Raw genomic sequence first — 26,995 nt, 5'->3', positions numbered from 1 at the left:
CTGCAAGACCTGGAGCCTTAAACAATTAGCAGTGTTTGTAAGTCTCAGACTGGAGAATGGAAATTTTTGAGCTATTGCTTTATTGCCTGGTGTGAAGGATCTTCATCCTCTGTCTTCCTCTTGAAGGAGGACTGATTATAAACAGTTATCAGCTTGGAGAGGAAGGAGATAAGGAGGAATGCAGTTGCACCATTGACCTGTCCAGTATTTCCTGAAGTAGGCTGAGCCCTACCCCTACCGGCCCGCCAGCGGCTGCTGGTTTCCTGGTTAGTCCTGGCAGGCTGTTACGCGGATATTGCCGATGATTCCCAATTCATACAGGATGGACAGGGTGGCAAAGAGGATATAGAGGACCAGGGAGGTGAGGCCAAGCTTCCAGTCTAGCTTCCAGCCGTTGATGTGCACAGCAGCGAAGAGGAATGCGATGGAGAGGAGGAGGGTGCAAGCTGTGTAAATGAGCCCTGTGCTGTTGACCTCCACAGGTGAGGATATGTCTACGAAAACGGTCTTGATAAACCATGGCAGCCCCAGGCACAGCATGTCAAACACGTTGGACCCCACGATGTTGGACATTGCCATGTCTCCTTTCCCTGCAAGAGAGAGTACATGCAAAATGCATCAAAATGTCAAATGGTTAAATGATTTGTGTCTCGTGCCCAGAATGACTGCACTGATCACCGTACCTTCTCTGGCAACCATAACGCTGGCGACCGTGTCAGGAATGCTTGTGCCAGCAGCTAATAGTGTGAGGCCCATCACCGTGTCTGGAACTCCCAGAGTCTCTCCTATGGCAGTTAAAGACGGCTAAATTAAACCAAACCAAACTGCAGTGAAAATAAGTATGTGTTCTTCAGCTTTACATTTTAATGAATGCTGAGCAGATTGTATAATCATTAACTACATGTTGATTGACTGCACACAGAGGTTAAATAGAGGTTAAATTATTTGGGTGAGCCACCCAGGTGAAATACACATTGATCCAAAAAAACAAGCACTTTGTTTTGACTTTAACCTGTTCATCTGAATTAGTGTTTGCTCAGTCAACAGCCTCTAGACTGTAAACCAGCTAGATTTATTTATACTAAATGTAACATCCCCCTGTTGCACCAAGTGTTTCTGTGGTCTTGAGGTATAAATGACTGAAAGACAAATCAGTTGCAATCGGTTGCAAAACAGAAAAAGTGCAATGGTCTAAAACGTCAGATATGAGAGATGAATAGTGTTTCCTGGTACCTGGGCAGTCCAGCATATGCCCTTTTTATTAGTAGCATTTTTCTAGTTTTCTCATGTGAGTGTCTGTGACCACCGGTTGGATAATAATCCTATTATGCTCCACAATGTGCACTGGCATCACATGGTATCCCGTGGGGCAGAGCGAGGTTTAATCCTGTGCTGACTGAAAGGCACGACTGACTGGAGACGAGGGCCTGTACTAATCCCCCAGGACACAACAATGGCATTTCAAGAATTAGAAGTGGGAACATGTGATTCTATCAAAAGTTCCCCCACCCCTGTCTTCCCCTTAAGTGGTTCTCTTCATTCAAATCCTCTGACTCCATCCTCAACTCATTGCAAAAAGACTTCTTTTGAGTACTCTTTTTTAAATTTTTCTTTTTTACTCCAGCGGTTTACTGTTGAAACATTTCTGAATGCATGTAGGATTTGCATGTGCTCTTTCAAGAGAATTTTCATCTGGGCTAATGAACTAATGACATCATCAGAGAGAAGGACAAAACAGATTTGGCTGAGTAATTGGTTAACTCTGAATTACCCACTACTGTGACCATCCACACAAGTACATAGGTGAATGCAGAGATCCACAGGGCAGACATGAGGAAGGTGAGCATGAAACATCTCTTCCAGAAGCGTTTGCGGCAGTCTGGAATGGTCAGATATAGCAGCAGGATGAGGGGCAGTGACAGCACCCACAAAATTCTCCTCAGGTCATTGTCGGGCATCGCAAAGACACTCCTCCGTTCTATCACAGAGAAAGAGAAAGGCTGATAAAAATGTTCTAATTGAATTTCCTACTACAGGAGTTAGCTTACATTAATTTACCTATGCAAACGCTCTAACACACAGCAACTTGGGTAGCTTATATTTTTATGTTAACCATTTACATAGTTGGACATTTACTGAGGCAATTCAGGTTAGGTACTTTGCCCAAGGATGCATCATGAATCCTGATCTTTACCACTACACCACTATGCTTCCCAAGGCTTCCATTTTTCATATTACATTTGTAAGAATTCCTTCATTCACAAAGCATTTCATTCTTTAAACGGTCTTAAATCCAAAACTACTCCATTATTTTAAAGTGTGAAAAAAGGCTATTTGTGAGACTATGGTGTGTATGTTTGTAGCATGAGTGTGCCAGTAACCACAACACAAAGTAATGTAACACAGTAGAAAAGCAGAAGTTAAGAAAGGGCAATGGTTTGAAGCCACAGGAGAGCAGCCTTTGTTTCCTTATGCTTTTCCTTAATTGTCAATATAATTTGAAAGAAAAAGAATTGCTTTTATTATTAATAGTAAATAGAGATGTACATGTATAGAGAAGGAACATGTACATCTCTATTATTTATGTACCTATGATTGACTGGTTATGGGAGTGGTACTATGTAAAAAAAAATTAACCGTGGATGACGTTTCTCACCTTCTGAAATCTCATTGAGCCCATGCAGGCTGAGGGAGAGGTGGGAGTAGCCAGAATCATCCTGAAAGATTCCACTGTCGGTCCGGGACCGCTGGTGGACCAGTGGGCTGCTGTGGTCACTCCAGCCAATCAGGGGCTGCTGCTCACTCCTGTCCTCCATGGCTTTGGTCAGGCAGACGCAACAGGGGCTGAACTTGCGCATCATGTACTCATTGATTCGAATGTCGAAGCACAGCACCACAATGTATGCTCCGTACACCAGTAACAAGCATGCTGCATCGTACCTTTAAGGGGACAGATGAGTGTCACCTCACAGGACTGGGGTGGGGGGTTGGGGGAACATTAAAAATGCTGCCATCTGTGTATTTTCAGTTTTGATTGCCTATGCAACTGAAATATACTGGACTTTTGAATATGCTCCATATCAGTTCCTCATTGTCACACTCATGTATTTCATCAAGCTGGTTGAGATAATGCTCCAGCTGAGCAATTTAACTCCAGTGGATTTTGAGAAAAGAGTGGGAGAAGCACTCAATTACGGGTGAAACATTTACTTAATTATAATCAAGGTGGCGGAATATAGCACTGTGCTTCTATAAAAAGACTAAATATATGGAGAAACCTTTGTCTCATTGTTTGTTTACTTCAGGGATAGAAGTGTGTCGGCCCCTTCTTCTGCCCAGTAAAACTCTGTTGTGTAATGATCCTTATCAGTACTGAGGAAATCAGGAAGAACAGGAGAGACTTACCAGTACACCTTGTTATCAGAGATGATGGCAATTACAGCTGCAATGCTTATTGCATACGCAATACAGTCTCTGAACAAAGGCCAACAGGTGAGCCGTCCAACCTGGGAAGGATGTTAACAGCAATTTACAGTGCGTCATATTGTGACACTTCTTTGTGAAAAATATGAATGTGGCATCAGTATCACATGACCCAATCATCACATTATCAAAGCTTTCAGCTGTTTCTGTGCCATTGTAAAATCAGCGCACAGAAACAAACATAATGAATCCCAAATTTTGTAAAAGAATTTCACCCCTGTCTCCTTGCAGGTGGAAACAACCAGGTAATTGTAAATGAAGGTCCTCTCCTCTCTGATCACTGGGCTTACACATGCAGGTTTGAACCCATGTTGTTTAATACTTTTGTTAAGCTGTAAGGATATTGCCTGCAGGATGACCTTTGACCTTAATGTTACATACCATCGAGGTCAGGAGTCCACAGGCTGCACAAATACCTAGGAGATTGTAAACTGCAGATCCGACTATTGTGCTGATCCCAATGTCTCCCTTTGTGACAAAAACACCTTAGAAAGACAGACAGAATAGGTTGGTGATGTACGAATATGATTGTAATTACTGTTATTACCGTCACTATAGTAATTTTCCTATAATTGCATGTATGGTTTTTTCGTTTTAATTTTTGTGGCACAGTAGGAGGCTAATGTATTTTCCCCTGATTCCTGTGACATTAGTTTACTCCCTCTAGTCTGCATACTCCGCATAATGTCGCAATAGGCACGTGAAGCTCTCAAGGCCATCTGTACTACTACATGCCATTACGTAATCAATATGTTCGTATATTTGAATAACATTAGTGTAGGAAAACTACGTGATCTGTCACAAGCATCACTGGTAACACTATTAACAGACAGATGATTACCTAAAAAGGCTGTTACCAGCTCTGGGGCGGAGCTGCCGGCTGCCATAAACGTCGCACCAGCAACGTCTTGAGAAAGCCCAAGACCTAGAGAGAGTGAAGGGGGGCTGTGTACACAATGAACTTAAAGAAATAAACAAACAAACCATCCATATTCAGACCAATACAAGCATAACAACGCTGTGTAAAGCGGTCAAAAGCAATAAAATGAAAAATCTGTGAAATTCCACACTAGGACTTACGCTCACTGATAACTTCTAGAGACGGTAAGAAGTAATCATCGCATACAATCGATACTGCCAGCAACATGTAAAAAATAATCATAAAATATATAATAATTCCGCCGTCCTTCCTCTCTTGCTCAGTGAAAAAACCTTCGGGAAATTCCGAGGATGGTGGGGATACGCACTGTGTTTCATTTTCTGTAAGAACAAGAGATTCACGAAATATAAATTGCTATTACTGACATGTACAAGAAGCTTTATTCATGGCGATTTATAATACATGGCATAATAATGATCCAAAAGCACACACAGTTTAGAATAAATAATGAAGAAACATTTATCAAGAATTCATTTCACAATATTTAGAAGGATGCTTCCGATTACACCTGAGTGATTAGCAACATTCACAATGGAAAGAAAAAAAAACGTTTATCGGTTAGAAATAGCAGTTATTGCCGAGTGAAGAGAAAATAAAAACTAGTGAGATGTTAAAATGTAGCTGCATCTACAGAACAGGACAAGAACTCAACCACATAATTAAAAAAAACAAGGATACAGCTGAAAACCCATTGGCAACAAGTAGTATTCACAAAGCTAATATTTATGTTGGTTTGTCGCAGTGTTCCAAACCCTATCATCCATTATCCACCCGTTGAAAACACTAAAATCGATTACATACAGCAGCCCCGATCCTCATCGATTGGAATAAATGCAGTCATTCATAAATCACTCCTCTCACTCTTACCCACATCCCGGCGTGTTCGTGGAGGATTGAGCTCTCGAGAAGTGTCAGCAACTTTGAATATTAAGATGACTGAACAGTAAAAGACTAATGATACTCCAGCGATGTAAAGGAAAACTTCTTTTCTTTCCTTCCGCCTGTGCAGAAATGCGTTTTTATCCATTGTCCTAAAATTAAAATCTCGATGCTAAGAACTAATGGGGATGGTCATGAGACTCTTATATTAAGCCAGATAAACTCAGGTTTTGCTTTGGCGGGCGTAAGCCTCTCACGAATTCTCATGCACTCTCCAACTATTTCTACGCAGGCAAGATAGATGATTTTTAAAAAGAAATGCATCACTACACACACATGCGCGCGCGCGCGCGCGCGCGAGACAGAAAATCACGGGATTATTCAGTATCAACAGAGTACGATACTGTCCCTGGGCCAATTTGAAAACCTCTCAGTTCACAGAATCTGTAAAACAATGAATGGAACGATTAGAATTACTCTTTCATGACATCAATTTCATGGTAATGGCGCGAATAAGCACATACATTTTAAAAAACTGGCTATTAATAATTTACAGTAACGTTTTGGATACGTTCCTCTTGCTCGAGGGAGTCTACGGGCCTCGGATTTCAACTTCTGGTTGTGGGCGATTGTGAATAAAAAGAGATTAAATATATAACAGTCTTAAAAATGGCCAAGTCAATTTTTAAAGGATTCCACAGCAGGAACGCGGTAAACTATCATTAACTATGACAAACATAAATAATTGCGTATGAGTATACAATGAAATAAACTTTTGTCAAACTCATTGTCTTTATTTGTGTCAAATCTTTTTTAATAGCAGTAGACAATATACTTTGCAAACATTACAGGCAACCATGACGACAGAGCTGCACCGCCAGCTAGCTAGCTGTATTTAAAGAACACAGCACGTTTTACTGAACACAAAATACCGTCTAAATCCACAAATAATGATGAAATAAACTCACAAACATTTTACTTACAGAGGATACTTGAATACGGATTGCAGGTAGGATGAAACACACACACATACATACACATATATATGTGTGCATACACATACACACACATAGGGAGTGAGACGGTGACAATTCTTTTCTACCGGAAAACATTCACTTTTTCTATATTAACAATTATTGCCGCTACATAACGGGTAGGTTGAACTGCACCACCTAGTGGCAAGGAGTTCCAATAAACTTAGTTCACGACCGAACACCCTCTACGTTATACATTTACATTTATTCATTTGACAGTTCTTTACAATGTTATCCATTTATACAGCTGGACATTTACTGAGGTAACTGTGGGTTAAGCACCTTGCCCAAGGGTACAGCAGCAGTGTCCCAGCGGAGATTGAACCGGCAACCTTTCGGTTACGAGTCCTGCTCCTTAACCACTATGCTACACTGCCGCCCATTGCCCCTTGTGAAATTATGTACGCGCCAACAAGGTGCAATGACCCAACCTAAGAAAGGATTAAAACAAAAAGATTTGTCCTTAATGGTGAATAGCACGACATATGTGCAAAATACGTTTTTTTTTCAGTCGCGAAGAGCATGTCAGAAATTGTCCGTACTCAAAGTCTTCTTTAACATTGTTGCTGAGAGCATTGTTTGAGTTGATGTAGCTTTGCGAATTTTTAAAATGCGGTTAATTTGAATATTGTCATATGGGGGGTATCAATCCGTACTGCGAAAGGCGGATAGGTATTATCCGAGGTATGCTGTCGTGGCAATTTACGATGCATCTCTTAACTGCTCCGAGCAGAGGGCTGTACTACGAAGGGAGTTTAACCTACACAGATTTAACTCGGGGTTATTAAGGAAAGTCGGGGTTGACAAACTCTGATTGCCTAAATTGGTGTTAAACACTACTACGACGGTGATTCATGTCGGTGTCGGTTAGTTGATTCGGTGTTAACTGGAGTTTATTTTAAAGCTGTTGTTAAGAGTTTGGAAACAGAGTCTATTGGGAACTGCAAATGTTGTTATCTGAAAATGGATTGCTTTTGCACCTGTACTTTGCACTTTCTACTTGTCCTTCGTCTTTTTTATGCTTATGTTGTCTTGTTTTGTCTGAAACTTGATGTGCTGCTTTTCTTGCTCAGGTCTCTCTTGAAAAAGAGATTTTAATTTCAATGGGACAAATCTGGTGAAATGAAGGTTTTTTAAAAAGCGCGTTCGCGTAAAAGTAGCGCGTTCGGCAACGCAGAGTTTTTGCATAATAGCTCGTGCTCCATATTTTCCCACGAAGAATACACATTGGTAAGGTCAGGGTATGAGGAGTTTAAAGAAACGTTAACAGCTAAATCTAACACCGTGTCGGCCAACAAAGTCAGGCAGGCTTGTTGGCAGCGCATTGCCAACAGAGTAAATTCGTAAGAACAGTGTTCTTGTCGTATGTTCTCTATTTTGTCTTATGAACTCTTCCATTATTTGTAATATGATTGAGATGTAAGGACACGTAAAATAGTTTATCTAAACATGTGATAACAATTAGGATAGTTTAATTATAGCCTACACATGGGCTACATTTCTGAAATTGACCCGTTACTCACTGTTAATGAAATAAGATCTACTCCCTAAAGCACGTAGGCTGTAGGGCTACCTGTATGAATGTAATGTTATTGTATTAAGAATAACTTCATTCTAAGAATCATTTCAGCTGCTACCCCAGTGGAGAGCGCACCTGGCAACAAGTCAGGATGAAATAAAAAAAATATTATATCAAGTGGTATGCATTAATAGTTCTCATCATTAATACTAAGTACAGATGTGGTGTGTAGCCTACACTTATGATAGCCTATTCATGTGTTCACAGCAAACAGAAAAAAGGCAGAGAGTGAAAACTGGAGGAGGGCCACAGTTCTGACCCTGGTGGCCGCTCAATGTCCACCCTTTATGTACAGGGTAATATCATATTAATTTATTTGATTGCCCAGTTTAAAATAATTTTATATAGTTCACATGCCTGTCTTATGTACAGTTGAGGGGGATACTTTTGATCTGCTCCAGCCACCAGCATGCCCCTCATCTGACTCTCAGGTAGAGGTAAGTGTGGAAATAATTGAGGAGTTCTGTGGATTTATCAATGCTGATATGTTGAACCAGCTTAACAGTTTTTCTATTTAATTTTTTATTTTTTTGAGGAGATCTTGGGTGAGGAGACCATGTCAGCCATGTCTGACACACACATCCAGGTTGACCCATTTCATCACTTGTATTTTTATGTCTATTTAATGCTCACTAACATAGGCTAACACTAGGCTATGTATGGCAAATTGTCATGAGCTGACATTTCCAGTCATACATCTATTGAATGAGAATGAACCTTCAAGAGAACAAAGCTTTGGTCAGTTGGCAATTGCATTATTATCTTTCAGGAGGAGCTAAATCAATCAGTCTCCCCACCCATGACTACCTCCTCTCAGAGAACTCAAAGGGTAGCTTTTCCTTTGCTATTAAAAGGATTATTCATACCGACAATGTGCAACACTAATGATGCTGAATGCATCATGCCATGTTCGTTCTCTCAATGTGTTTTGCTGTGCAACTGGATCTGACAATGTGCAGTCGCTCTATAAGTGTATGCTTGAGCTCAACTGTCAGAAGAAAATTTTACAAATAAAAAAACTTAAACTGGAAATAGAAAAACTGGAACATGACAAAAAGGTATTGCCATACACTGAAATACATACAAGAAAGGGAGAATGCCAATAAATAATACATAAATCACAAAAGAATAATTTCATGTGTCTTTTTTTGTTGGTGGAAAAATTGATTTGTGATGGCCCCTCTGATGGCTCTCCCTGCTGGGTGATCCAATGTCACTGGGTCCACTACATCTGGTGGCATCAGCAGCTGGCATGGTGCTCTTTCTTTTCTAATAGTGGCAATGTTATGGAGCACCACACATGCTGCCACCACCTCACATGTCTGCTCCGGATGCACCCGCAAGCCTCGCAGGCAAGCAAAGCATGCTTTGATGACCCCAAATGTCATCTCTATCCTGACCCTTGTGTTACTGTGAGCCATGTTATATTTTATTTGTGCCCTTGTTTGTGGGTCAGGATAGGGGGTCATCAGGTAACGCAGACACGGGTAGCCTCTGTCCCCAAGCAGCAGGCCATCAAAACACCCTTTGAATGATAGAAATTGTCACAATATAGCATGATGTGTGAAATATAGGGTGGTGGTTGTCTTACCTTGTTCAAATCTCTGACCTAGGGTGGATTCCTGAAAAATTTGTGAATTGTGCACTGACCCAGGCCAGCTTGCCTCCAGACTGGTCACCATTAAATGGGGATCACATGTCATCTGACAAAGGATTTCAGGCCAGTTTAACATACTGCCATTGTAAGAAAATCACCACCTAATGTGTCTTTAATTGTCTTGAATATAAGTAGAAGTTTTAAGGACAAAATAATACAGGCTAGCCTACATGTCAGATGCGATATGATCAAATACCTGAACATTGATGCTGTGATATGACTTCCTGTTCATATAATCCCCCTCATGTTCTCCCAGGGGCCCTCTAATGGGGATATGCGTACAATCAATCGCACCAATCACCCTCGGGATTCCTATGGAAAAAAAAGTGTTCTGTATATAGGCCTAGCCTATGCATATTAAAAATAGACCAAGTATTTTTATATTGCGAATGAGCTACGATCACATAAAAAGCCTCTTTGATGTTTAGAATGCTTAAATGGCCAGGGAACTGGCCTGCGGAGTGAGCCTCTCACAATCCGTGTGCCAATGTTGACTAGGTCTTCCAAATGTGCTGGCATTTTTCTTGACAAGATTGTGGGCGGAAGGGTAACATCGAGTTAACCACCCTGCTCAGAGCAGTTTAGAGATGCAGCGTAAATTGCCGTGACAGCATACCTTGGGTAAGACTTATCCACCTTTCGTAGTAAAGGTTAATCGGGACATTACACCCAACATCACAAAGTTACTCCTGAAGTTACCTGGATAAGCCAGTTATCTTGCTTCGTAGTACAGCCCTCAGGACTCGTACCCGAAAGGTTGTCTGTTTGATTCCCCACTGGGGAACTGTTGCTGTACCCTTGGGCAAGGTACCTAACCCAAAATTGCCCCAGTAAATATCCAACTGTATAAACGGATAACATAGGGAAAAAAAAGTGTAACCGATGTAGGTCGCTCTGGATAAGAGCATCTGCTAAATGCCTGTAAGTAAGGGGTCCATTTTGCTGCTGTAGCACAAACGCGTATTTTTGTTGAGTTGTCGAAATAAAAAAATACCAGTCTCACAAGTCAATGTGAAATTCAGGTAAAAGGGACAAAACTGTAAAAGCTGGACTGGAAGCTTTCACTTATTCGAAGCAACAGTTTAGAACAGGTACTGCAGATATATCTGTCGACCAGCAGATTGCAGCAAAGGCCTTTCTCAGAAGATCGTGCATTTCCCTCACTAGACAGGTACGGGTACTAGTGATGGACATTTGACGTTCAGTTCGATATAAAGATTTGTTCAGTAACCACCCCCCGCCAAAACCAGATGAAGTGTTGAAGTCAAAAAATGCAATACATAATTTTGCAGTGTTTAATAACTTTGACATCTTGTATTAAAATGCATATGATTGTACACACCACGATCCACATACACTCCTCCCAAGGTTTGAATAACACTGCTAGAGTTCTCTCAGTTAGTGACTACAAAGATTCGCTGATTCATTCATTTCCTCCAGTTCCTTCAGTTACTTCAGTGCATCTCGTTCAGTTCGCTCAGGGTGAAGTTTCCCTTTTTGGCTATAGGATGAGGACTTGATAATACTGTCGTTCAGTGTCAGTTACCCTAAACCTACATGACAAATTGTGTCATTAAGCTGCAGGTCAGATGACATGCCCTTTAAATTCAACCGGACATGCAGCTTTAAAAATCAAGATTTAAAGCAGTATGTCATCGAATTCCCCTCCTTTCTTAATTCCTCCAAATATTTAGCTATGATGGCAGTTAATAGAAAGAGAGCATGCCTCCATGAATAAATATATTGATACTGCATTTCTCCAATGCATGTGAAATACTGAAATGATAGAAGGAAAAAAAAACTGGTCACACAGTAGATTCTTCCCCCCTCGAAGTTGTAGAAAGGGCTGAAATGACATCACTGAAAAATAAAGACACTGAGAGCCTTAACATGTAAAAAAATAATTTCAACATGCACTAAAAATATCAAAACTGTGCATACTAAGTACATCTGCTGTCATATGTATTTCTGTCCCGTATTAGGTAAGCTAATATATGTCTAGATAGTATCTAGATATCTATATCTAGACAGTAATGATTAAACATGTTTTTCGTCACTTCATTTTTTTTTAGCTGTTTGGAGCAATTACAAGATAGATACGGTGTTGCAGTGCAAGTCCCATCTCTGCGTGTTTTAGTTCACTCTATTGATGTTATATTGAACAGCCTGAATGTCCACTACACTAACCAAGCCAGAGAAGGGGAAGAAGACCTGCTCAGTAAAGATAACACTCTCTAGCTAGCAGCTGACAGCTATGCAATGCCAGTTTGTTGCAAAACTCTTACATTTACTAACTACATGATGAATGGCCTAATCAAATAAATAGCTTCTCTGCTGCAAAGCTGTGCTGCAATCTCATTTTATATTGTTCCCATTATAAAAAGGCTAATATGAAGTTGTGAAATGACTGACAAACTGTATATTCCTTAGTACATTTTCTAGATATAGTTATAGCATAATTGCACTATACAGCTAAAAGTGAAGTGGGCGATTAATTCTATAATAAGCTAAACTAGCTTCATTAGTAATAAGCTTAGTGGAGACTTGTTTTTCTTGCATGCTGCAATCTCAAGTATAAGAGTTTTTCCATAGAGTGATTTTGATGGCTGTGTATAAAATTGCACAGCAGAATGACAGATGGAGTACTCCATCTGTGGAGAGAGAAACACACTGAAAGAAGTAAATGAAATTCACTGAACGAGATATACTGAAAGACTGAACGCACTGGAAGAACGTAACAAATCAGTAGTGACCCGGTGAACTGAAAGAACTGGATGAATGAGCAAACTGCAGGCACAGAATAAGAATCATTTTACTGTGTACTGATTCATTCACTGAATGGGGTGTTAACTTTCAATGGCTCTACCAGTTCTGATACACTGCCTGGACAGAAGCTCGCCCCAATGTGATTTTTCCTTGACTCATGGTGATCTTTGTTTGTTTAGATTTCCATAGAGTGATGAAGTTTTCGCTCAAAACATATTGGGGATTTTGACTGACCGGTGAGTCAAAAGAATAAATCTTTTAGAATATTGAACCAGTACATACAGTACACTGAAAAGATTAATTTAACTGCACAATGTAATCAGCACTTGACCCATTTTGACATTTTCACTAATAACTATTTCATCCTTTATCAACTTCTGTTGATGAGATGTGTGATCAGATAATCATTTTTATGAAATACAATAAAGAATTGGGAATAGATATTATTATATGCAGACAATGTAAGCATACATCAAATATGCTTTTGGCTGTTAAGAAGAACATTGCTTTTTAATTATCTGAAGTTTCAGTTTTCAGGCAGCCATGTGATAACTTTATATTTCCCCATATTAAAATCTGAGATATCCCACAATTGTTTTTTCTTGTGGGATGGCCCAAAAGGATGGAATTACAGTTTTTTCACAATCGCTAACATCCGTTTGTCCAATCTGTAGTCACATTTTCAAAACTCTAAACACAATTAGCACAACATCCGTCTGTTGTGGACCATACCATTAACACAATTCATGTTGTTTTCACAGAATATGAAACACATTAATTAACACATTTCTAAAATGCTTAAATTGTCTTTACATACAAGCTTACCCAATACCAAAATTATGGATCTTTCTTGTCTTATTTACAAATGCTTGCACACAGCATGCCAGAAATGAAAACCTAATGTTCAAAACCATAAATATAGTATAAAGCCTCTACTTCTGCAACAACAGAAGCTATACTGAAACATCTGATACAGAACAACAGAGGAGCAGAGAGAGAAAAAAATAATGTCTGGACAAGGGAGAGGAATAGTTGAATGAGGGAGAGGAGTAGCTGGACCGGGCAGAGGAATAGCTGGACCAGAACGAGGGAGAAGGAGAGGTAGGGGGAGATGAGTAAGAATGCGTGGTGGTGTTCAAAGGAGAGTAAGAGCTGTTGTCACTGATGAAATAAGAGCCACCATCATAGACCATATGATAAACCATAGTCTATCACTGAGACAGTCTGGTGAAAGAGTCCAGCCTAATCTTAGACGGTCAACTATGGCTTCCATTATTCGGAATTTCCAACGAACCAACAGGTAATCAATGCATTTCACAAGGGCTTCTTCTACGGTAACTGTAGGCCACCAGTCCCAATGCTAATACATATGTTGTATTTTTGTTCCTCTAAAGGACACATCATAAGATGTGATGTGGCCGAATATGCTGAAGATCATACAGACTAGTACAGGACTGTGAATTTTTGTGTTTTTTTCCCTTCTGTGCCTTTTTAAACTGTATTTGTGTATTTTATTTTTACACATTTGGAACCAAAGGCCATGTATATTGGATTTTTTGTTGATCACTGGCAGCAATTTCATGTTGCTAATAAAGGTTTTACTGCAGCAATTCTGTCATTTACTATTTTTTTCTACTGTACATTCTATAAAGTAAAGATGACTCATTCACTTTTAGATAGTATGTTACCAAAAATGCATACATTCAACACTCAACCAAAAATGTAGAGTGGTTTACAGTAAAAGGAAACTGAATTATAAAAAGCAATGGATTTCATATTGTTTGTTGTATGCAGGTAGAACTGAAACATGAAAAGTAATGCAGTTTTTGTAATGCCATCAACTGTTAGTATTTTGAAAGTTGTTGTACTATGATTGACTATATGTTCCTCTTGGATAGAAAACATGCTAGTGTTTTGAAAGAATGATTTGATATTGAGTCAGGTTTTGATAGAGTTAGTGTATGTAGTGAAAGTTTTTTTGCATTTTGAAATGTAGAGTTGGCATTTAATGAACAAAATGTGGGTTTGAGCAGAAAATTAACTATTTGGCTAATTGTGTGATGTAGGTGTGTTGCTGTGTTAAGAGTTTACAAAAAGTATCTTAAGTATAGGTAAATGCTTGTTAGTAATTGTAAAAAATTGTAAATGCAGAAACACAAGGCTTCCCTAAAAAGTAAGTTATCTGATTATGTCTTAAAGCTATATGGTATATTGCTGGCTTCTAGTGCTACCCTCTAAGCCCTGGGTGTAACCATTGATCCAGACCTCACATTTTAAACTAATATGAAAACATCTCCAGGGCTGTTTTTTTATGACCCTCAGAACATTAATAAAATCAACAATTCTGTTGCTACACAAAATGCTAGTTCATGCTGTTGTTACTTATTACTTATTAGATTAGACTACTGTGATACACCTCTCTGAAGGGACTCCAATTTGTCCAAAATGCAGCTGCTCACATTTTAACCAGAACAAGGAGATCTGAGCACATGACCACAGTGTTTAGCTTCTCTTTGCTGCCTATGTATTAAATTCCAAATTTACTATAAGATACTTCTACTTTGTTTTAAGGCCTTAATTGGGTTAATTTAAATTAATTAATTAAATTAATTGGGTTAATTTGTATCTCAGAGATCTCATTTTTCCATATACCCAACCTCACGCACATTTCGTTCACAAGGTGCTAGCTATCTTATTATTCAGACAGTATCAAAAAGTCCTGCAGATGGTCAAACCTTCTCCAATCAAGTTCCTCTCTTATGGAACATTCTATCATGTTCATGTGTGGCACAGACGCTCACTCAGTCTTCAAGTCTAGGCTTAAAATGTAACTTTTCAGACCAGCCTTTAGTTGAGGGGTGGGGTTGGAGGACTGATATAGTCTATAGAGCCTCTGGTGGACTGAACAGCCAGTACTCTCCCTAGGTTGCAGTATGGTAACTCTGTATTCAGCAGCTCCAGCTGTGATCTGGTGGCAATGGCCTCAGGTCTGCCCTCACAACTGTGCTGGCCTTCCCTTAGTCATACTGCTACAGGGCTTTCTCTTCTCTACTTTCTCACTCATCCAGTTGATCCTCTCTCCATCCAAGTACAGCTTCTTAATAATGGATTTTCCCTTATCCCCTCTGGGCTCCGAGCACCTACTGGAGCTTCAGATTGCTTCTGCAGCAGCACCACCTGTTGATCTACTGGCCACAAAGAATGAAATAACTGAACCATCGCTACACTGTTTACTCTCAGATGGACAATCCCCCACTCATAGCCTTCCTGAGGACACCTTGTAATCCCCTGTCCACCTCACTGCCCAGAGAATGGAACTGTTGAGTTTGACTTATGCCCTTTATGCGTAACCTTCTCCCAGGGTCAGGGAGTAATTTTCCATTTTTTCTCAGGTAGTTTGGGTTTTTTCTGTTTTTTTGATTGCCTCTGGAAAATCCACTATCCTATTTGTGCAGTGTTTTCTGATGTTCATTTTAAAAACAAGCTATAACAAATAGATTTGACTTAGATTTTTAAGGCCAAATAAATAGAACTGCGTTCCATCTTGTTCTCCTTAGAACGAGTTTTGAAACAAACCAATCGCATGTCTGTTTTCTGAATGTGTTGTATTAGAATAGCACTAAAGAGGAAAATCATGTGTTAGGGATTTACTGAATGAGATATTTAAAGTTGGGTTAGAACACTTTATAGCCCAGACTGTTGTAGCCCAGTGATATTAAATACATAATGCTGAAATTCCAAATGGACTCTGCATAGACCTGCAAGGGAATGTAGGCTACCCCTTAATGTTTTTGTGGACTTGCACATGTAGCAGGATGGATGTGTTGTATTCCTGTTCGGTCTATTTAGGTGCATTGCTCTGCTTCCTTAACCACTCCGCAATTACCAGCCAATCATTATACGTGGGAACTCTATATAAGGAAAGGTAACTTGTCAAGTTCACGTCTGACGTCAAGTGCACACCCCGTTTCCTGTTTACCTGATTTCCGCCTTGGTCGCAGGTATTGGAGTTTTATCCGCGTTTGTCTGCTTCCTTTGTTTATCCTTTACTCCTGTTATATTGGCTACTTATGATTTTGCAGGTCCTTTTATGGTGGATCTCCCCTGGAAGCTACCTATTTACAGATCATTGCTGGTATGTGCACCTATTTCCCTTGCGATGTTCCCTTATGTTGCATGTAGTAAACCGAGTGTTTTGTTATAGGTAACCGCGGTTAGTAGCCGAGTTAGCGCAATAGGCTCTCCCCTTCCCTGAGCAAGTAGATGCCGCCTGATCGGTATGTAGCGTATTATGGCGCTAGTTTTACTCCCTTTATCATCCTTGTTTTTAAGCCTGACATTTTTATCATGTATTACAGGGACCGTAGGCCGGGGTTGGTGTCTAGTAACGACTGGGGAACTACGAGTGCTACTGTGGCTCCCGCTGCAAGAACGCTGCTGCTTTGCCTACAGCTAACGTCCACTATAGCTGGCTTCGCTTTTAGCTGCTTGTGTTTCAGACCGTTGGTTTGAAATCCTTTTCCCTTCGTGGTGTTAGTTGCTTGCTACCCCTGTGAGTCTGTTGAAGTTGCATGCATGTGAGGGTGCATTGCGAGTGGGGTTTATTCCTTTTAATTATCTCCTCCCCTCTCTAATTCGTAAATTGCCTGTTTGACCATCTCGTGCAATTGATATCATTCTGCGTAGTGTTGCCTATTTTTTTTCTTTTTTTTTTTGTATTTAATTTCATCTCTGGCAGGAGGCCATTTTACTACAGCTGCTGATAGCCAGTGTCATTATTTCAGCCCTTGGCCTACGCCAGTCTATTTGGGTTTTCTTTTCTTTTATTTTGTGTTGCACCACTGGCAGGAGGCCTTTTCTATAGCTGCTGATAACCAGTGTTTATGGTTTCAGCATTTGGTCAACTGCAGTTTTGGTGCACTGGTTGTTACGTGTTTAGGTGTGCTGCCCCACTCATTGTATGCATTCTTTCCCTGTTTTGCAGAAGCTGAGAGCCTAAAGTGGGGGGCGAGCTGGTTTCTTCTGGTGGCGGCATCCCCCTTTCCTGTGTGCTGTCTTCACCTGTACATCGTTGGTTTGACCCTTCACCATTGTGTGTGGATGTGTGGGCACGTGTGATTTGGGGTGGCTTTTCTTTGGGATACCTCCCTTCCCCTAGCTAGCCTGTCCCTCCACCGGTAAGCCTCAGCTCTCAGTATTATCCCTGTCCCTCTGTGATCTAGGTGTGGATCGTGTAACTGAAGGCCTTTTTTTTTTATTGTTTTTGCTGTTAATAAAAGATCATTCATGGATGGAACCACGTCTCCTGCTCATTAGTATACGGACCTGAGTGCCTTTTGGGTTAATGGGACTGATTTTAGGTAAATATTTCCTTGGGTGAAATTCCCAGGGTGGTGTAGTCGGATCCTTTACACGGGTTAATGCCCTATAATACAACCACTTGCCACACACACAGGGCCTGGATAGGGGTAGACAGGAATATGGTGGTTTAATTTTCCTCTTGATGCAGTTTGCCAGACTTATAGTGGTGGGGGAAGTGCTTCTTCCCCTCAATTTGCTTGTTATTTATGAACTATATAAAAAACTCTAATGATACGTATCAGGCAGAATAAAAGGAAAATCACAATTTTCATGTTGATCATTTATTTGGGAACACTTTTTTCCTGACAAAGGATTTACTGAAACATCTATGAAAACAGATTAGTTTTTGCTGAAAAGGAGAATGTCTGAACACAATTTCACATACTAGACAAGTTATTACTGGCTTATTGAAAACTGTTTTGAAAGATGGCCTGGGAATACTTATTTGAACACTGAAAGTTGGAATTTTTTTTTCTTCAAAATAACTGGTTCTGCTTAGAGTTTTACTTGCTACAGGTTATTGCTTAAAAACCTGAAGGAGAAATTAATCTTTTATTCCAGTTTCATTTTCTAGAGACTGCAGGCCAAACTGCAATTATAAAAATGTGTTTTAGGAGGAGCCACAGTCTCTGCTGCTCCTTCCGCAACAGACGGAGGAGAGCATGCTGAGCAATGTAATGGAAAAAAGTTTTTCTGGCGGAATCTTCACTCTGCCAAACTATTTTTGGCAGAGTGAATTTTTTCCCTGATTTGCAATCAGAGATTGGTGCAGAGACCTGGGAAGAGACTGAAGATTCAGCCCTCCTGTTATGCACATTGTCTTTAAGTATTGTAACCCACTAACCTAAGTACATGTCTAGGTTCTATGCAAAAGGGAAAGGCATCATACCCAGTGTTTAAAGTATTAAGTGTTATTTTTATTTATTTTACCCAAATAGTCAAGTATGAAATGTTATGAGGCAGGAAGATATCAATGCATGACTTTGGACTGCATAAATTTAGATTTAAAATAAAATGAAAAGGATTAGATGAAATAAAACAAATCCAGTAACACTAGATAACATTCATAAATACTCTATTAAATGATCATTAGTAACTATGAGAAATCATTATTTCATTAGCACTTGAAAATATAAAAATATGTCTAAATAACAGTTCAGGTAACTACTACAGGTAACTACACTGGGCGGCAGTGTAGCACAATGGCTACGGAGCAGGACTCGTAACCGAAAGGTTGCCGGTTCAATCTTCTTTCAGTGTGTTTCACTGTTGTACCCTTGGGCAAGGTACTTAACCCACAATTGCCTCGGCTGTCTAAATGGATAACGTTGTAAAGAACTGTAACCTATGTAAGTCGCTTTGGATAAAAGCATCTGCCAAATGAATAAATGTAAATGTACTACTGTGTATATTAAGTTACAAATGATGTACACAATATTTTTATGCATACTTACACCATATCCCTTCATTGATAGATAATGAGTTGTTCAACATCAACATGTGTTTATAAATCATTTTAAGCATGCAGTGCATCCAGGATGGATGTCCTTTGATTTCTTATTAAATAGGTGAGTACAAGGTAACTAAAGTTTGCTCATTATGGTCAGATCTTTTTGCAGTGCCTGATCTAAAGTTGAACAGGATCAATGTTTGTTAAAGGTTGTAAATTTTTAGAACCTGTAAGTAACATGTCTCACATATTTACAAATCACACTGATGAAAGGACTGGGATGAAGCAAAGGACTTTTTTCATAACAAAAAATACATTTGTTTGCCAAGGGCATTCCAAATCCTCCAAACAAAAAGTCCACTCTTCAAGGAAATAACCATTTTTGTAGTAGTTTTGTTGTTGCAAAAGTTGTTTTGTTTTGAATAGATAATACCTCAGACAAAGGCAAATGCACATGCATGTAAAGAATATTAATAATGGAATTAAAAAGGCTGTTTTGTTCAATTAATCTTTCAACATTTTAGTGGAAATTAACAAACAAACTTACAGTTGTAATTCAACAATATATACCCTCTTTAATAAATTTAAGCTTTACTGCCACATAACTTTAATGATGGATTTTTAAGAGAGGTCCACAAGTCATTTTTGTATGTTCTTAAACTTTATTTCCACTGTAATATACAGCCAGATCTTAGGTAAAGCCAGCAATTTGTATTGTTTTGAAATATCATGAAACAATCTTCCTAGTACCCCACATCTGTGCATTTTAGCTAACCATTCAGTCCACTCTATGACACTAAGGTGATCCTTCAGTAACTCCTCCAATCTCTTTCCCCTTAGCCTCCACACATTTTTTTATGTGTGCGCCATTCCCTTTCAATATGTTGAGTATGTGCACCAGTCCTGGGGTCTACATAGCAGACACTGTGGTTTACTGTGAAGTGATTACATGCCAGGTGTGTTAGAGTCCCTCTGTAGGCTTGCCATTCATTACTTATCACTGTTGTCCCAACCCTCACATGGTATGCAATAAGTGGTACAAGGTGAACTCTTGATCTTCTCTCCACCAACTGAAGGGTTGGCCTGTGTGACTTTTTCCTGCATTTTCTAACTCTCAGCATGCCAAAGACCCATCTTCTTCTTTTCCACCCACCTGCCATGCATCCTCTCCCATACTGTAAAAAGCATGCATGTGAGTCCACATTAGTATAAAACTAACATTAGTACAAATATTAGTATGGCAGTACATATGAAGCATGTTTTATTTTCCACTGGAAAATAGCTTAAGGTAAGATCTGTCAGCATGTTTTTTGCAGTAGCAAAAAGGCCTGGAGGGAATTAATGACTTCTGCTGTGTAACAAGAACTTATGTAAAAATCAATAACAACTCATACCTTTCTCTTATGTCTAAAATGGCTTTTGTCAATCACAACAAATTCTCTCAGCCCTCCAAGGCACTGACTCATCCATCTTCTCAATCTATCCATGGCTGACACACAGATTGCTCTCAGTTTCTTTGCCATCTTTGATAAGGTAGCAGAACTCCCTGCAATACCATCTGCCATCATGTCCACCTTTTTCAATCCCAAACCCTATGAAAATCTTGAAGATAAAACATGCAATATAACTCTATCATGGAACCTGACAGGTCTTCAATATGCAGAGATTAGAAACAAGTAAACTGATCATGCCTGTCACAAAAACACTTTTAAAGTCTCAGCTACACTGTCTGTAGAAAAGGACCACATTTCTTAGTCCCTGTTTGTGCACATAACCCCCACCTCTCAGAGACCCTGCCCCAAATGGTCCTGCCGCTCTCCTTATCAGCAGGACTCCCACAGGTAACCAGAGGCATAGGCACACCCCCAAGGACAGCCCCCAGGTAGGTAATGTAAAGTGTATGATCATGTTCGTCTGTTATTTGTACTGAAACAAAGTATTTGTGTAAGACAATGCATTAGCATCATTCATTGTGTTTACAGTAGGCTACACTTTTGTGGAGCTAATAGCAGATGAAACAATTATTCTCCCATAAATCCAGCTAGCTAGCGTCATTGATTCCTCTACATGCATGTGATGCAGTGTAATCAGAACGGTACACACATAGGACCTCCCATGGTTGGGGACAGAACCTCATCTCATTATTAGCCCTCTCGCGCATGCGCAGTAGCGTAAGGTGGTGGCCCCTTAAGTATTAGGCGACCTAGCCGCTACTAGCGCTTAGCAGGATTGTGTGCACCGCTGCTGTGAGAGAAGCGCTGTGCTGCTTATCCAAGAGTAGCGTACCAATTGCATGCAGAGGAAATTCGTGAACGCATAGCTGTACCGAGGCCCTAGGTGTAAAGTCATGTTTGTGTTCGGGTAGAGGGCTCCTATTCCACTGAAATATCCATTCAGTTGTAGTATTTAATGCAGTGGAAATTGTTCACATCTGTGACTGTAACTGGCCTAATTCCTTATTCCTGCTCATTCCCTTGCCGGAAACCACACACACAGCACACACATACAAACAAACACTCTGGAAGGTGGACCCTCTCACACACACAGACACACACACACAACACATGCAACAACCACACATACATACACACAAACACTCCATAAGGTGGGCTCTCACATACACTTGCACACACACATACACATGCTCACACGCTCACATGCTCACACACAATCACACACTGTCAACCACGCACACCCCTCAGTAAAGTTCTGAACCGGAAACCTGACTCTGGTGTTCTGACCAACACAGCACTGCAACAGCAACCTTCTCCTGAACCCAGTGCACAGATGAAACTGCCCCCTCAGTTTCAATCAGATCTATTTCATCTGAATAAGAGAACCATGCTCGTCACTTTCCATTGCTGGCTTTAAGGTGGAATTGTCGCATCTTCAGCTCAGTCAAGCTAGTATAGTAGCTGAGGCAGCAAGCAAGCAAGCTAGTTAGTAAGTATGCCAAGTTTGCTGCCTACCCACAAAGCTTTGTGGAATTTATTTAGTGTACCTTGATGAGGTAAACTGTATATTGGTTCAAAAACCTAATTTTATTTCAAGTTATCTGATGAGCTATCTATCTTACATTCATCATGGTTCGGGTGGTACTAATTTTTACTAATACACTTGCGCATATGGGGCTATTTACAGTCAAATAACATCTCAGACAGGGGAAGCACTGCACACCTATTACATGTTTTCCCACTCACGCAGACCGATAGCCAGGAAAATATACAGCATATTGCTAGATATACAGCATCTCCTTGTTAATATTATCTGGAATTGCCACATTTTGATCCTGATTTGTATTGTAAAGAATAGACTTGAACCTGAGGAGAAAAACAAGCTTGCACCCCCCCCCCCAAACACTCCTGAAATGCTGTTATTTAAAGTGTCTAAAATGCTAATAACCCAAAGAGAAGAAACCAACACTGGTATGCACTTATGCTGCAATAAAAAGGCAGACTGAACTTGACTGTCTAGCTGAAACAAATTAATAGGGAAGGATGGTTGGAAATTCTATGACATAAAGCAGTGAAGGAGATTGTCAGCAATTCTGGAATAAGAGAGCAATGCAGGTGGGCTCAACAATTACTGACGTTAATGCCATGTACTTGTGGCCAGTTAGGCAAGAGGCTGTAAGGTCCAGGACAATCAGCTGAATACAAGTAGAATTTATGAATTGTTCAATAAAGATAGTTAAATATTTACTTATCCTTGAGTCTATGAGCTTGGTGCGCTGGTGATGGATACCTGCAAGGGGAATGTTAGGGGCAGTCTGTGGGACGTCCCACAGCCCCTAACAGGGACAGACAGCCCATGACTGGCAAGAACACAGCCATCTATGATCATAAATCTGTGTATGATCAAAGTCTGCACAGGGGAAACTGCGAAGTCCAGACACAGCCTCTGAATTTTCCCCAAGGTGACAATACACTTATTCATCCAGCTAGTGCACTACCATTCTGCAAGCTGAGGATCACCAAGTTCAGGTAAAAGATATTAGATAATGTGGAACATGTCTTGTTTGGAGCCTCTGTGAGATATTGTGTAGCGGTTAAATACTTTAATCTATTACGAGGGCTGTGCACTTACCTTTTTGTGGGAGTAACCAGGCTCAGGTTATTGTTAGCAACAGAGAGTCATCTGCTCCCTGGAAATGATCTGACATGCTTCTGACAACAGTAGGGACCAGGTTCTTCAAACAATGCAGAGAATATTCTGGAAGCAACTTTACAAGAAAGGACGTTTTGCTGGCTGGTTTGAGCTAGTTGCCAGAGTATCAGAAGTCTCACATTTTTTCTTTTTCTTTTTTTAAACTTAATGTATTTTATTTTTCTCAAATTTACAATTTATTATTGCTTTGCTGTTTAGCTTTTTTTGCTTTGTTAAACATTGTTGATATAGAAATAGAACAGCATGTTTATGAGTCAACCATGCTCTTACTGTGTCATCTGTAATAAATATGTAGTATGCAACTGATCACACAGGTCATTACAATATAAATAGCTTCTTGGAAATGGAAAATGTCAGAGGAAGTGGTATGAGAAAATCAGCAATAGAATGTATGAGTAATTTTAGTCTTTTTTACCAGAACTGTGCGTTACTTCCTTCTCTGGGTGTCTCTGAGAGCTGCCAAAAAGCATAATGGGCTTTGAATGCACCTGTAAGAGATTCCTTTTGGGAGTTTTCTGCTTCCCGTGTCTTCCATGCCTCTGTTGTTACTGGAAAGGTGAGCAGCATTTTTTCTCCACACATGAAGTGATCAACAGTGATTACATTATTCATAATTCATCACAAATGTTGACAAAATGACCTATAAAGGCAGTTGTTGGAAGAAGTAGTTTTGTCATCAGTACAATTTGCAACATGATCAAACATTTCATGAATGTCAATAAATGTCATCAAATTATCAAGAATACTTTCCATTCATAGCCCACTTGAAAGAAACTAAAATATTGTTTGAAATTGTTTTTGTTAATAATTACAATAATAAAATGATTCTCTAGGCTACTGTATATGATCTTAGATACATACACTGCCATACATTACTATAAATACTATAACCCAACAGAAATGTTTGATATGAGCTAGATGTTATACTTGAGTGGAGTCATCAGCCATTTTTTTACGTTATCCCGTTTCACGAGTAGATGACATCCCAGCAAGACGATCAACTGAATCCTTTTTTACCATTAAGCACAAAGTTATTTCGGTGGTATATGCTTACGTTCTTTCCACACATCCATACATTCCATACAGATAGATCACTATTCATGCTTTTTTGTGTAAACTGTGTATAAACGATCAAGTTGAACATTTTAGAATGCATCAGTTTTTCTCAGCTGGCATTTGTTCGTAGGTACGAACGAATTTTACGACTGCTCCAATCCATTCCTAACACGCAAGCGCACAAATTTTATAAAAGCGATTTAAAAAATGTAGATGTGTAGAAAGTATATGTAAACAAAATGACTTATGCAATTTAAAGATATAACAACGTCAACAAAAATTATGCTAAGCAACTAACTGAATCAACTGAATCTTATACTATAATTACCTATCTTGCCAAATTGTAACTGCAAATCTGTTCATACGGTAGGTGACAGGATTTCGTGCTGAGAAGTATTCGATTCTGTGCCTATAAGCAAACACTGAACTCAGCGCTTAGGGGCAGACGAACTAAACGGTAAACTGGCCTTCTTTCGATCTTTAAGGTGTTTTGTTCTGCATCGCGTTACGATGAAATCCTGCCTGATGACACAGCAGGTCAACTCGCAGACACCACTGTAGGCTGAGTACTCCCACATATGCGCCCATCCGGGTAATGGGGCGCCGTATCAGTGTACTAAGAGGGTGGTGGATGCGTTTGGACACAGCAGATGGTACGACTTTGTACAGAGCAGAGAGAGTGGTTCCCTGTGCCCTCCACAATATGCCACAAAACAAGACATTCGTTCGCCACCAGATAACCGGCAAGAGGAGCTTATGCCTGCGTTTACAGAAAACAGAGCTGCGATTTATGCTCGCATAAAATTCGTAAGCGTCTTTGCGTGAAGGTATGAATTACTTGTAGCCCTGCACCTTTTAACCCCAGCTAACGTCTGTAATTTCTACTTTTTGTGTGATACAGACGTCATTGTTCGACAAGACAAAATAAAGACAACTAAGAGAAAATATTGCCCCTTTTCCCTTTCAGCAACGTTTTGCTTACATCTGCAACTTGGTTGTCAGGCTCCTTATATGGGACTGCTGAGGCGTTTATTTATGTTAACTACAGATAACGTGCACGACCATATAATTTTAAAAAGATTGGCATTCATCAACATACGAACAAAGGTCAGAACAGGGTGTTTCTGCATGTTTCACAAATCTTTTTCATGCCTACTTTTCCCAAGAACAAACGCTCATTTCTATGAAATATATTGATGATTGAGGCCCAATATGTCTGAGAAGGTTCATGACAAAAAATTCTGACCAATATATTTTAAGATCTACGTGTTTTCAAATATAAGATAAGCAAAACATATTTACTCTCCCTACAAAACATGCTCATGGTTAACCTCAATGCAGGCATCTATTGGCAAGACCGAACAGGTTAGGATAGCTCAGGAGTACTCCTACATACCTGTTGAGACAGTAGTATTTTTAAGTTCAAAGAGCGTTGATCATTAGCTTTTGTTCTTAAGAATAAGTGTAGGACCAAACTGCCATCACCTCCCAAATTTCCAAGCACTTAGGACCTATGTCCTTCTTTGAGTCACCTGATAAATATATTCTCAATGGATCGTTATTGGTAACGTTAAACATTTCACAAAGGCAATGAGCTTGCCTCCTACTATTTCTAAATAGAATGTTTTGATTTTATAATGTGAACATTAATTCCTTTTCCTCTAGAGGAAGACAGAGAAAAATACAGCCCACCACCTCAACAACCGATTAGAGCAGTCCATCCAGGTATGTAACTACAGAGGAGTTTATCCTGTGTGTATTTTATAATGTGTATAACTCTGTAGAGTAGTATCTTACACCATGTGTTTAACTCTGTAGAGTTGTCTATCCTGTGTACATCTGTAGAGTAATTTATCCTGTATGTATCTCTATAGAGTAGTTTATAATGTGTGTAACTATAAGAACATCCTTTGGATTCTTAGACTATTCTTCAAATAGCATACTTCAGTTTTATTACTTTCAAATGATATGTGAGTTTGGACATTTTTCTATTTCAGTCACCACAACCAGTCACCAACCACAGGCGGTTGTAGTCCACCAACGTATGTAACTCTGGAAGAACATGCTTTGGATTCAAAGTTGCTTAAAAACCTCAGTTTATCAGTTCCAGCAGTTTCAAATGATATGTGATTTTTTATTTTCTCATTTCAGCCAGACAACCAGAACCAGAGATCTTTATCATTGGGATCCATTCTGAAGAGACAAGAAGAGTGGCACCTGGAGTGAATGTAGTCATCAAGGAAGAGACAGTAGCAGCTGTGGATCGGTTTGGAAATGTGGTAGTTGCAGAAGTGAATCAGGCATTTATCAAATGAATTGATAAAGCATATTAGACATATGAGTGTGTCCCTATTACTCACAGTAATGGTTATGGTTTTGACTGTGCATATGCTTTAATGACAAAAATTAAATACGTTCTCTTATGATATCAAATATATAAATTTCCATAGCTGGTCTGTAAAATCGTTGTACTGTTGATTTTGAGCATTTTAAAAAGTCAGACTTCCCAGTTTCATAATTCTGAAAGAGCAGTTGTGCATCACATCATAACAGCCAACCAAACAGCTGTTTATTTTTAAAAATGCCCTGCAGGCCTAGAGCACGGTTTCTCAACCAGTGGGTT

The 26,995-nt window shown here is 39.7% G+C and overlaps 1 protein-coding gene and 1 long non-coding RNA gene across 2 annotated transcripts; one reads left to right on the top strand and one right to left on the bottom strand.

Moving 5' to 3' along the window:
- Positions 1-99: 99 nt before the first annotated feature.
- Positions 100-5,450, bottom strand: LOC118782356 (sodium/potassium/calcium exchanger 5-like). The gene is made up of 9 exons (XM_036535673.1): positions 5,291-5,450; positions 4,564-4,743; positions 4,325-4,408; positions 3,865-3,968; positions 3,406-3,506; positions 2,657-2,940; positions 1,772-1,978; positions 684-785; positions 100-590 (listed from the first exon to the last, which is right to left on the bottom strand). The coding sequence occupies exons 1-9, from the start codon at positions 5,448-5,450 to the stop codon at positions 268-270; spliced, it is 1,545 nt and encodes a 514-aa protein (XP_036391566.1). The 3' UTR covers positions 100-267.
- Positions 5,451-23,076: 17,626 nt separating this feature from the next.
- LOC118781614 lies at positions 23,077-26,088 on the top strand. Its single transcript, XR_005005117.1, has 3 exons — positions 23,077-23,132; positions 23,735-23,872; positions 26,038-26,088. It is a non-coding gene; the product is annotated as an uncharacterized LOC118781614 (long non-coding RNA).
- The last annotated feature ends 907 nt before the right edge of the window (positions 26,089-26,995 follow it).

Source organism: Megalops cyprinoides, chromosome 8 (assembly GCF_013368585.1).
Source record: "Megalops cyprinoides isolate fMegCyp1 chromosome 8, fMegCyp1.pri, whole genome shotgun sequence".
Classification (NCBI taxonomy): domain Eukaryota; kingdom Metazoa; phylum Chordata; class Actinopteri; order Elopiformes; family Megalopidae; genus Megalops; species Megalops cyprinoides.
The sequence above is the reverse complement of the archived record's forward strand: the minus strand, read 5'-3'. Positions and strand labels throughout refer to the sequence as shown.